The following is a 13,030-nucleotide window of genomic DNA, read 5'->3' on the forward strand; positions in this document are numbered from 1 at the left end:
GATGAGCAACACTGGCTCATATTCTACAACAGTCCTCAAAAGGCGTCTACTGCTACAAAATCATCTAGGCATTTCTTTTGGACAGAGCTCTCGTATGACATTCCTCGCAACCGTAGCGGAATACGGGACTTACGACAAACAGGAGTCTCTGCCCTCCAGTCTCCAGGCTGCCCTCCGCTTTGCCTACAGGCCTCAGCATACTCAGCCAGACTGTCACACAAGTATTCTTCTCCCAAGGCACAAACATCATACTTGCAGGAATCGTAGAATGGATCAGGGTCCCGGAAGTCATGGCATGGAGCAAATGGTCCTGGAGAACAATCAAACAATCACACAACAACTCCTACTAATTCATGCTTCTTACAAAAGAAGTACACACAAAAACAGCCACATTTTCCAGAATAGAAAATGTTCCTTGTCTTCAAATTATCCTACAATCTTGTTACTTTCCTCAAAATACAGCAATGGAGACCATTTAGCGCTCAAAGACCTAACACAATACATACCATCTCTGTCCCGAATGATGGCACATAGTTCCTCCGCCTCCCTAGTGGCATCTGAGTCGCCTTCACATGGATCTGGTGGTTCCGGTATGACGTCGGGACAGTCGTCAACCCTCACCACCCAGCTATTTCCAAAGTCTGTTACAGAATTGGCCTTTTCACACATTACAAAGGGTACAAAGAAGAAATAAGTTACCAATGAGGGATCAGGAATGACAAGGCATATTGTCCTCTCACACTACATTATCTACACTTTGTAAGTAATCACTGTAGCATCGGAAAAGAAGTACTGTCAAGTATCAGCCTTCCTAACTCTTAGATAAGCTTTGTCCTGATACCAACTACATACCATCTCAAATCAGAAATAATGTTTAATGCTCACCTTGTACAAGATGAGCACTTTTACAAATCTGTCTCTACTTTCTCCTAATTAAAAGACTCATCTAAATTCTATACTCACAAGATCTCCATTTGGTAATGTCCAGTCGTTGCTTCTGTCTCCATCAAATGTTCCGCATAGACCACAGCTCTGATTCCAGTAAGAATAGCTCAAAAAGATGTCTGCACTTCGTCTCCCGTCATAGGATATCCACATGTAGTTGGTCAGCAATTTCTACAAATTTCAGGCAAGGGATGTGTACACCATGGTTTACAACTTTCATATTGACCTCTGATAACAGATATGACGTAAGAAACAGTGAAGATACATTCAGATACATCTCTACTTCCAGATAGCTCACATACCAACAATCAGGAACAATTCACCTCACAGCAAGCTTATGACTACTAGTTATAATACGAGCACTAAAGGTCGTTAAAAACAATGTCATTGACTTCAACTGAGTCGGCCAGTACGCCACGTTATAAAAGTAGGAAAGAACTAACTCCAACAGATTTACAGAGTCAAGACAGCGCAAAAGATCTCTGCATTTACCAGAAAAAAAAAATCACTCAAAGCAGGAAATCCAATTTCTCCTGATTTCTATATTGCAAAACCAATTGCCGGTTTCTTATTCAAACTAAGATTACGTTCTTGCAACCACAATTTCTTACCAATGACTTGAAGGTTCTGAAGATGATGATTCCATCCCCAATGTATGGCAGGTTCTTACTGTAGTCAATGCCATTCACTCTCACTTTGAAGTCATAGATCAAAGAGTAGGTATTGTTAGAGTCTTCCAACACCAGCTCACGAATGTAGGAAACCTCATCTGTGGGCAATCGTTTCTCGTTATCAGCCCACAGGTGGAAGCTGTTGGATCCCAAGCAATCCTTGACCAGGGTGTAGTCGCAGTCTCCTTGGAAGTTGTATTTCCTCTGATCAAAAGTGATGTAGTGAGGATCACCCCAAACTTGACAGAAGCCAGGAGCTGCAATTACAATCATCAAAAAAAAATTAAAATCAAAGTATTCCTTTACATGCAACAGTGACCCCATACTCCAAATAGCTTCCTTTTTCTTCATTTTGTGCTCTGGCAGCTCACCACTGAAATATTTAGCTGCCCTACATCAAAGGTATCAATATCCAGCATTCAACTCTAGTCCGCCATTTCAAACTATTCCTGGTTAAGTATTGCCAACATACAAGCAATTCTACTCTCACAATGCTGGCTCTAACTTTACACAAGACATTATATCTTTTTCCCCTCATATTTCACCAAGTTACACTCATTTCAGATGCGAGGTTTTCAATGCAGATGTAGTATTTGAGCAACACATGATGCGACTTCAAGACAGCAACAACGTACAATATACAATGTAGGTGCCATACATTTTTGTCACTTACCTCTGACACAAGAGCCTTCCACTGAAGTAAAGCCTTCTTGACAGTAACAGGATGGCTGGCCATTCCTCACCTCACACTCTGCATTCCTTCCACAGGTATAGGCTTGGCACTCGGCACGTCCATTCACACACTGGCACTGTTCAGAACAGTCGGGCCGAGTCCAGCTCTCACCAGGCTACATGATGATATTTGCAAGGTCAATCTACGTCAAACTTTGATCACAGAGTCATACAGTCTACCCCAGTAATATGGTAGTCTGTGCCTCACAGCAACAATACAAACTGAAACCAGTCCTTGGATCAGATTTAAAACACAATTCAAAAATTGAACACTTTATAACATAGGATAATACCAAAATCATGGTATTTTAATTCAAGAGCTTCTCATCACTTTCTTTACTATTTAAGCACTTATGGCGTATCTTTGAGGCCACTTACTTACGACACAATGCTTTTCATAACTGATAATATTGCTACAACAGAATGCATAATGGTACGCACAAACACAAATCTTCTTCACAATGTCTGAAATAAGACAATGAGATACATGTGCATTCTCTTACAAAACTCAAATACGCACCTGTATGTACACATTGTTGTCCAGAGTGCATCCGCAGTCTGATCGGTACACGCATCTGTCTCCGTCCAAGACTTGATCGTCTGGACAGCGGCATGTCTCTTGGCAGGTCACATTACAGCTGACTGAACTGGAGGCTGATGAACAGGTTTCGGGACACCCGCTAGCACAGGCATCATACACTGTGTTCTCTGGACACTCGAATGCTGGTGGTAGAAAAGACAAACGCCATCAAATTATTGGAGTGTCTCTGGTATGCCTCAGTGAGTATCATAAATTTTTCCTCAAACATAAAAATGCACAGTACAGCTACTATACGAATCTGTACTACAGGTTCTTTTGCAACAAAAGAGATCCAATACTCTATATTCTCTCAGTTCTACAGGAATCAAATCTCTGATAGATTGAGCACAAAGAGAATCAAGCGATGAGCAACACTGACTCATATTCTACAACAGTCCTCAAAAGGCGTCTACTGCTACAAAATCATCTAGGCATTTCTTTTGGACAGAGCTCTCGTACACGTGTGACATTCCTCGCAACCGTAGCGGAATACGGGACTTACGACAAACAGGAGTCTCTGCCCTCCAGTCTCCAGGCTGCCCTCCGCTTTGCCTACAGGCCTCAGCATACTCAGCCAGACTGTCACACAAGAATTCTTCTCCCAAGGCACAAACATCATACTTGCAGGAATCGTAGAATGGATCAGGGTCCCGGAAGTCATGGCATGGAGCAAATGGTCCTGGAGAACAATCAAACAATCACACAACAACTCCTACTAATTCATGCTTCTTACAAAAGAAATACACACAAAAACAGCCACATTTTGCAGAAAAGAAACGTTCCTTGTCTTCAACTTGTCCTACAATGTTGTTACTTTCCTCAACATACAGCAATGGAGACCATTAAGCGCTGAAAGACCAAACACAATACATACCATCTCTGTCCCGAATGATGGCACATAGTTCCTCCGCCTCCCTAGTGGCATCTGAGTCGCCTTCACATGGATCTGGTGGTTCCGGTATGACGTCAGGACAGTCGTCAACCCTCACCACCCAGCTATTTCCAAAGTCTGTTACAGAATTGGCCTTTTCACACATTGCAAAGGGTACAAAGAAGAAATAAGGTACCAATGAGGAATCAGGAATGACAAGGCATATTGTCCTCTCACAGTATATTATTTACACTTTCCACGTAATCACTGTAGCATTGGAAAAGAAGTACTGTCAAGTATCAGCCTTCCTAACTCTTAGATAAGCTTTGTCCTGATACCTGCTACATACCATCTGAAATCAGAAATAATGTTTAATGCTCACCTTGTACAAGATTAGCACTTTTACAAATCTGTCTCTACTCTGTCCTAATTAAAAGACTCATCTAAATTCTATACTCACGAGATCTCCATTTGGTAATGTCCAGTCGTTGCTTCTGTCTCCATCAAATGTTCCACATAGACCACAGCTCTGATTCCAGTAAGAATAGCTCAAAAAGATGTCTGCACTTCGTCTCCCGTCATAGGATATCCACATGTAGTTGGTCAGCAATTTCTACAAATTTCAGGCAAGGGATGTGTACACCATGGTTTACAACTTTCAGATTGACCTCTGATAACAGATATGACGTAAGAAACAGTGAAGATACATTCAGATACATCTGTACTTCCAGATAGCTCACAAACGGTACCAACAATCAGGAACAATTCACCTCACAGCAAGCTTATGACCACTAGTTACAGTACGAGCACTAAAGGTCGTTAAAAACAATGTCATTGATTTCAACTGAGTCGGCCAGTACACCACGTTATAAAAGTAGGAAAGAACTAACTCCCACAGATTTACAGAGTCAAGACAGCGCAAAAGATCTCTGCATTTACCAGAAAAAAAAAAAAATCACTCAAAGCGGGAAATCCAATTTCTCCTGATTTCTATATTGCAAAACCAATTGCCGGTTTCTTATTCAAACTAAGATTACGTTCTTGCAACCACAGTGTCTTACCAATGACTTGAAGGTTCTGAAGATGATGATTCCATCCCCAATGTATGGCAGGTTCTTACTGTAGTCAATGCCATTCACTCTCACTTTGAAGTCATAGATCAAAGAGTAGGTGTTGTTAGAGTCTTCCAACACCAGCTCACGAATGTATGAAACCTCATCTGTGGGCAATCGTTTCTCGTTATCAGCCCACAGGTGGAAGCTGTTGGATCCCAAGCAATCCTTGACCAGGGTGTAGTCGCAGTCTCCTTGGAAGTTGTATTTCCTCTGATCAAAAGTGATGTAGTGAGGATCACCCCAAACTTGACAGAAGCCAGGAGCTGCAATTACAATCATCAAAAAAAATTAAAATCAAAGTATTCCTTTACATGCAACAGTGACCCATACTCCAAATAGCTTCCTTTTTCTTCATTTTGTGCTCTGGCAGCTCACCACTGAAATATTTAGCTGCCCTACATCAAAGGTATCAATATCCAGCATTCAACTCTAGTCCGCCATTTCAAATTATTCCTGGTTAAGTATTGCCAACATACAAGCAATTCTACTCTCACAATGCTGGCTCTAACTTTACACAAGACATTATATCTTTTTCCCCTCATATTTCACCAAGTTACACTCATTTCAGATGCGAGGTTTTCAATGCAGATGTAGTATTTGAGCAACACATGATGCGACTTCAAGACAGCAACAACGTACAATATACAATGTAGGTGCCATACATTTTTGTCACTTACCTCTGACACAAGAGCCTTCCACTGAAGTAAAGCCTTCTTGACAGTAACAGGATGGCTGGCCATTCCTCACCTCACACTCTGCATTCCTTCCACAGGTATAGGCTTGGCACTCGGCACGTCCATTCACACACTGGCACTGTTCAGAACAGTCGGGCCGAGTCCAGCTCTCACCAGGCTACATGATGATATTTGCAAGGTCAATCTACGTCAAACTTTGATCACAGAGTCATACAGTCTACCCCAGTAATATGGTAGTCTGCGCCTCACAGCAACAATACAAACTGAAACCAGTCCTTGGATCAGATTTAAAACACAATTCAAAAATTGAACACTTTATAACATAGGATAATACCAAAATCATGGTATTTTAATTCAAGAGCTTCTCATCACTTTCTTTACTATTTAAGCACTTATGGCGTATCTTTGAGGCCACTTACTTACGACACACAATGTTTTTCATAACTGACAATATTGCTACAACAGAATGCATAATGGTACGCACAAACACAAATCTTCTTCACAATGTCTGAAATAAGACAATGAGATACAGGTGCATTCTCTTACAAAACTCAAATACGTACCTGTATGTACACATTGTTGTCCAGAGTGCATCCGCAGTCTGATCGGTACACGCATCTGTCTCCGTCCAAGACTTGATCGTCTGGACAGCGGCATGTCTCTTGGCAGGTCACATTACAGCTGACTGAACTGGAGGCTGATGAACAGGTTTCAGGACACCCGCTAGCACAGGCATCATACACTGTGTTCTCTGGACACTCGAATGCTGGTGGTAGAAAAGACAAACTCCATCAAATTATTGGAGTGTCTCTGGTATGCCTCAGTGAGTATCATAAATTTTTCCTCAAACATAAAAATGCACAGTACAGCTACATGTATATACGAATCTGTACTACAGGTTCTTTTGCAACAAAAGAGATCCAATACTCTATATTCTCTCAGTTCTACAGGAATCAAATCTCTGATAGATTGAGCACAAAGAGAATCAAGCGATGAGCAACACTGACTCATATTCTACAACAGTCCTCAAAAGGCGTCTACTGCTACAAAATCATCTAGGCATTTCTTTTGGACAGAGCTCTCGTACACGTGTATGACATTCCTCGCAACCGTAGCGGAATACGGGACTTACGACAAACAGGAGTCTCTGCCCTCCAGTCTCCAGGCTGCCCTCCGCTTTGCCTACAGGCCTCAGCATACTCAGCCAGACTGTCACACAAGTATTCTTCTCCCAAGGCACAAACATCATACTTGCAGGAATCGTAGAATGGATCAGGGTCCCGGAAGTCATGGCATGGAGCAAATGGTCCTGGAGAACAATCAAACAATCACACAACAACTCCTACTAATTCATGCTTCTTACAAAAGAAATACACACAAAAACAGCCACATTTTGCAGAACAGAAACGTTCCTTGTCTTCAACTTGTCCTACAATGTTGTTACTTTCCTCAACATACAGCAATGGAGACCATTAAGCGCTGAAAGACCAAACACAATACATACCATCTCTGTCCCGAATGATGGCACATAGTTCCTCCGCCTCCCTAGTGGCATCTGAGTCGCCTTCACATGGATCTGGTGGTTCCGGTATGACGTCAGGACAGTCGTCAACCCTCACCACCCAGCTATTTCCAAAGTCTGTTACAGAATTGGCCTTTTCACACATTGCAAAGGGTACAAAGAAGAAATAAGGTACCAATGAGGAATCAGGAATGACAAGGCATATTGTCCTCTCACAGTATATTATTTACACTTTCCACGTAATCACTGTAGCATTGGAAAAGAAGTACTGTCAAGTATCAGCCTTCCTAACTCTTAGATAAGCTTTGTCCTGATACCTGCTACATACCATCTGAAATCAGAAATAATGTTTAATGCTCACCTTGTACAAGATTAGCACTTTTACAAATCTGTCTCTACTCTGTCCTAATTAAAAGACTCATCTAAATTCTATACTCACGAGATCTCCATTTGGTAATGTCCAGTCGTTGCTTCTGTCTCCATCAAATGTTCCACATAGACCACAGCTCTGATTCCAGTAAGAATAGCTCAAAAAGATGTCTGCACTTCGTCTCCCGTCATAGGATATCCACATGTAGTTGGTCAGCAATTTCTACAAATTTCAGGCAAGGGATGTGTACACCATGGTTTACAACTTTCAGATTGACCTCTGATAACAGATATGACCTAAGAAACAGTGAAGATACATTCAGATACATCTGTACTTCCAGATAGCTCACAAACGGTACCAACAATCAGGAACAATTCACCTCACAGCAAGCTTATGACCACTAGTTACAGTACGAGCACTAAAGGTCGTTAAAAACAATGTCATTGATTTCAACTGAGTCGGCCAGTACACCACGTTATAAAAGTAGGAAAGAACTAACTCCCACAGATTTACAGAGTCAAGACAGCGCAAAAGATCTCTGCATTTACCAGAAAAAAAAAAAAAAATCACTCAAAGCGGGAAATCCAATTTCTCCTGATTTCTATATTGCAAAACCAATTGCCAGTTTCTTATTCAAACTAAGATTACGTTCTTGCAACCACAGTGTCTTACCAATGACTTGAAGGTTCTGAAGATGATGATTCCATCCCCAATGTATGGCAGGTTCTTACTGTAGTCAATGCCATTCACTCTCACTTTGAAGTCATAGATCAAAGAGTAGGTGTTGTTAGAGTCTTCCAACACCAGCTCACGAATGTATGAAACCTCATCTGTGGGCAATCGTTTCTCGTTATCAGCCCACAGGTGGAAGCTGTTGGATCCCAAGCAATCCTTGACCAGGGTGTAGTCGCAGTCTCCTTGGAAGTTGTATTTCCTCTGATCAAAAGTGATGTAGTGAGGATCACCCCAAACTTGACAGAAGCCAGGAGCTGCAATTACAATCATTAAAAAAAATTAAAATCAAAGTATTCCTTTACATGCAACAGTGACCCATACTCCAAATAGCTTCCTTTTTCTTCATTTTGTGCTCTGGCAGCTCACCACTGAAATATTTAGCTGCCCTACATCAAAGGTATCAATATCCAGCATTCAACTCTAGTCCGCCATTTCAAACTATTCCTGGTTAAGTATTGCCAACATACAAGCAATTCTACTCTCACAATGCTGGCTCTAACTTTACACAAGACATTATATCTTTTTCCCCTCATATTTCACCAAGTTACACTCATTTCAGATGCGAGGTTTTCAATGCAGACGTAGTATTTGAGCAACACATGATGCGACTTCAAGACAGCAACAACGTACAATATACAATGTAGGTGCCATACATTTTTGTCACTTACCTCTGACACAAGAGCCTTCCACTGAAGTAAAGCCTTCTTGACAGTAACAGGATGGCTGGCCATTCCTCACCTCACACTCTGCATTCCTTCCACAGGTATAGGCTTGGCACTCGGCACGTCCATTCACACACTGGCACTGTTCAGAACAGTCGGGCCGAGTCCAGCTCTCACCAGGCTACATGATGATATTTGCAAGGTCAATCTACGTCAAACTTTGATCACAGAGTCATACAGTCTACCCCAGTAATATGGTAGTCTGCGCCTCACAGCAACAATACAAACTGAAACCAGTCCTTGGATCAGATTTAAAACACAATTCAAAAATTGAACACTTTATAACATAGGATAATACCAAAATCATGGTATTTTAATTCAAGAGCTTCTCATCACTTTCTTTACTATTTAAGCACTTATGGCGTATCTTTGAGGCCACTTACTTACGACACACAATGTTTTTCATAACTGACAATATTGCTACAACAGAATGCATAATGGTACGCACAAACACAAATCTTCTTCACAATGTCTGAAATAAGACAATGAGATACAGGTGCATTCTCTTACAAAACTCAAATACGTACCTGTATGTACACATTGTTGTCCAGAGTGCATCCGCAGTCTGATCGGTACACGCATCTGTCTCCGTCCAAGACTTGATCGTCTGGACAGCGGCATGTCTCTTGGCAGGTCACATTACAGCTGACTGAACTGGAGGCTGATGAACAGGTTTCAGGACACCCGCTAGCACAGGCATCATACACTGTGTTCTCTGGACACTCGAATGCTGGTGGTAGAAAAGACAAACTCCATCAAATTATTGGAGTGTCTCTGGTATGCCTCAGTGAGTATCATAAATTTTTCCTCAAACATAAAAATGCACAGTACAGCTACATGTATATACGAATCTGTACTACAGGTTCTTTTGCAACAAAAGAGATCCAATACTCTATATTCTCTCAGTTCTACAGGAATCAAATCTCTGATAGATTGAGCACAAAGAGAATCAAGCGATGAGCAACACTGACTCATATTCTACAACAGTCCTCAAAAGGCGTCTACTGCTACAAAATCATCTAGGCATTTCTTTTGGACAGAGCTCTCGTACACGTGTATGACATTCCTCGCAACCGTAGCGGAATACGGGACTTACGACAAACAGGAGTCTCTGCCCTCCAGTCTCCAGGCTGCCCTCCGCTTTGCCTACAGGCCTCAGCATACTCAGCCAGACTGTCACACAAGTATTCTTCTCCCAAGGCACAAACATCATACTTGCAGGAATCGTAGAATGGATCAGGGTCCCGGAAGTCATGGCATGGAGCAAATGGTCCTGGAGAACAATCAAACAATCACACAACAACTCCTACTAATTCATGCTTCTTACAAAAGAAATACACACAAAAACAGCCACATTTTGCAGAACAGAAACGTTCCTTGTCTTCAACTTGTCCTACAATGTTGTTACTTTCCTCAACATACAGCAATGGAGACCATTAAGCGCTGAAAGACCAAACACAATACATACCATCTCTGTCCCGAATGATGGCACATAGTTCCTCCGCCTCCCTAGTGGCATCTGAGTCGCCTTCACATGGATCTGGTGGTTCCGGTATGACGTCAGGACAGTCGTCAACCCTCACCACCCAGCTATTTCCAAAGTCTGTTACAGAATTGGCCTTTTCACACATTGCAAAGGGTACAAAGAAGAAATAAGGTACCAATGAGGAATCAGGAATGACAAGGCATATTGTCCTCTCACAGTATATTATTTACACTTTCCACGTAATCACTGTAGCATTGGAAAAGAAGTACTGTCAAGTATCAGCCTTCCTAACTCTTAGATAAGCTTTGTCCTGATACCTGCTACATACCATCTGAAATCAGAAATAATGTTTAATGCTCACCTTGTACAAGATTAGCACTTTTACAAATCTGTCTCTACTCTGTCCTAATTAAAAGACTCATCTAAATTCTATACTCACGAGATCTCCATTTGGTAATGTCCAGTCGTTGCTTCTGTCTCCATCAAATGTTCCACATAGACCACAGCTCTGATTCCAGTAAGAATAGCTCAAAAAGATGTCTGCACTTCGTCTCCCGTCATAGGATATCCACATGTAGTTGGTCAGCAATTTCTACAAATTTCAGGCAAGGGATGTGTACACCATGGTTTACAACTTTCAGATTGACCTCTGATAACAGATATGACGTAAGAAACAGTGAAGATACATTCAGATACATCTGTACTTCCAGATAGCTCACAAACGGTACCAACAATCAGGAACAATTCACCTCACAGCAAGCTTATGACCACTAGTTACAGTACGAGCACTAAAGGTCGTTAAAAACAATGTCATTGATTTCAACTGAGTCGGCCAGTACACCACGTTATAAAAGTAGGAAAGAACTAACTCCCACAGATTTACAGAGTCAAGACAGCGCAAAAGATCTCTGCATTTACCAGAAAAAAAAAAAAAATCACTCAAAGCGGGAAATCCAATTTCTCCTGATTTCTATATTGCAAAACCAATTGCCGGTTTCTTATTCAAACTAAGATTACGTTCTTGCAACCACAGTGTCTTACCAATGACTTGAAGGTTCTGAAGATGATGATTCCATCCCCAATGTATGGCAGGTTCTTACTGTAGTCAATGCCATTCACTCTCACTTTGAAGTCATAGATCAAAGAGTAGGTGTTGTTAGAGTCTTCCAACACCAGCTCACGAATGTATGAAACCTCATCTGTGGGCAATCGTTTCTCGTTATCAGCCCACAGGTGGAAGCTGTTGGATCCCAAGCAATCCTTGACCAGGGTGTAGTCGCAGTCTCCTTGGAAGTTGTATTTCCTCTGATCAAAAGTGATGTAGTGAGGATCACCCCAAACTTGACAGAAGCCAGGAGCTGCAATTACAATCATTAAAAAAAATTAAAATCAAAGTATTCCTTTACATGCAACAGTGACCCATACTCCAAATAGCTTCCTTTTTCTTCATTTTGTGCTCTGGCAGCTCACCACTGAAATATTTAGCTGCCCTACATCAAAGGTATCAATATCCAGCATTCAACTCTAGTCCGCCATTTCAAACTATTCCTGGTTAAGTATTGCCAACATACAAGCAATTCTACTCTCACAATGCTGGCTCTAACTTTACACAAGACATTATATCTTTTTCCCCTCATATTTCACCAAGTTACACTCATTTCAGATGCGAGGTTTTCAATGCAGACGTAGTATTTGAGCAACACATGATGCGACTTCAAGACAGCAACAACGTACAATATACAATGTAGGTGCCATACATTTTTGTCACTTACCTCTGACACAAGAGCCTTCCACTGAAGTAAAGCCTTCTTGACAGTAACAGGATGGCTGGCCATTCCTCACCTCACACTCTGCATTCCTTCCACAGGTATAGGCTTGGCACTCGGCACGTCCATTCACACACTGGCACTGTTCAGAACAGTCGGGCCGAGTCCAGCTCTCACCAGGCTACATGATGATATTTGCAAGGTCAATCTACGTCAAACTTTGATCACAGAGTCATACAGTCTACCCCAGTAATATGGTAGTCTGCGCCTCACAGCAACAATACAAACTGAAACCAGTCCTTGGATCAGATTTAAAACACAATTCAAAAATTGAACACTTTATAACATAGGATAATACCAAAATCATGGTATTTTAATTCAAGAGCTTCTCATCACTTTCTTTACTATTTAAGCACTTATGGCGTATCTTTGAGGCCACTTACTTACGACACACAATGTTTTTCATAACTGACAATATTGCTACAACAGAATGCATAATGGTACGCACAAACACAAATCTTCTTCACAATGTCTGAAATAAGACAATGAGATACAGGTGCATTCTCTTACAAAACTCAAATACGTACCTGTATGTACACATTGTTGTCCAGAGTGCATCCGCAGTCTGATCGGTACACGCATCTGTCTCCGTCCAAGACTTGATCGTCTGGACAGCGGCATGTCTCTTGGCAGGTCACATTACAGCTGACTGAACTGGAGGCTGATGAACAGGTTTCAGGACACCCGCTAGCACAGGCATCATACACTGTGTTCTCTGGACACTCGAATGCTGGTGGTAGAAAAGACAAACTCCATCAAA

At 41.6% G+C, this 13,030-nt stretch overlaps 1 protein-coding gene across 1 annotated transcript in view; it reads right to left on the bottom strand.

Annotated features, from left to right (window-relative positions):
• LOC139735213 (uncharacterized) overlaps positions 1–13,030 on the bottom strand; it is a 222,108-nt gene that overhangs the window by 70,900 nt on the left and 138,178 nt on the right. Inside the window, 24 exon segments of the mRNA XM_071645971.1 lie at positions 134–310; positions 507–657; positions 964–1,116; positions 1,557–1,873; positions 2,290–2,464; positions 2,869–3,071; positions 3,431–3,607; positions 3,803–3,953; positions 4,260–4,412; positions 4,861–5,177; positions 5,592–5,766; positions 6,173–6,375; positions 6,742–6,918; positions 7,114–7,264; positions 7,571–7,723; positions 8,174–8,490; positions 8,905–9,079; positions 9,486–9,688; positions 10,055–10,231; positions 10,427–10,577; positions 10,884–11,036; positions 11,486–11,802; positions 12,217–12,391; positions 12,798–13,000. Of these exon segments, the coding sequence (XP_071502072.1) occupies positions 134–310; positions 507–657; positions 964–1,116; positions 1,557–1,873; positions 2,290–2,464; positions 2,869–3,071; positions 3,431–3,607; positions 3,803–3,953; positions 4,260–4,412; positions 4,861–5,177; positions 5,592–5,766; positions 6,173–6,375; positions 6,742–6,918; positions 7,114–7,264; positions 7,571–7,723; positions 8,174–8,490; positions 8,905–9,079; positions 9,486–9,688; positions 10,055–10,231; positions 10,427–10,577; positions 10,884–11,036; positions 11,486–11,802; positions 12,217–12,391; positions 12,798–13,000 (4,704 nt within the window).

This window comes from Diadema antillarum, unplaced genomic scaffold, assembly GCF_040938485.1.
Source record: "Diadema antillarum isolate AM-2024a unplaced genomic scaffold, OU_Dant_1.0 seq00000565_RagTag, whole genome shotgun sequence".
Taxonomy (NCBI): domain Eukaryota; kingdom Metazoa; phylum Echinodermata; class Echinoidea; order Diadematoida; family Diadematidae; genus Diadema; species Diadema antillarum.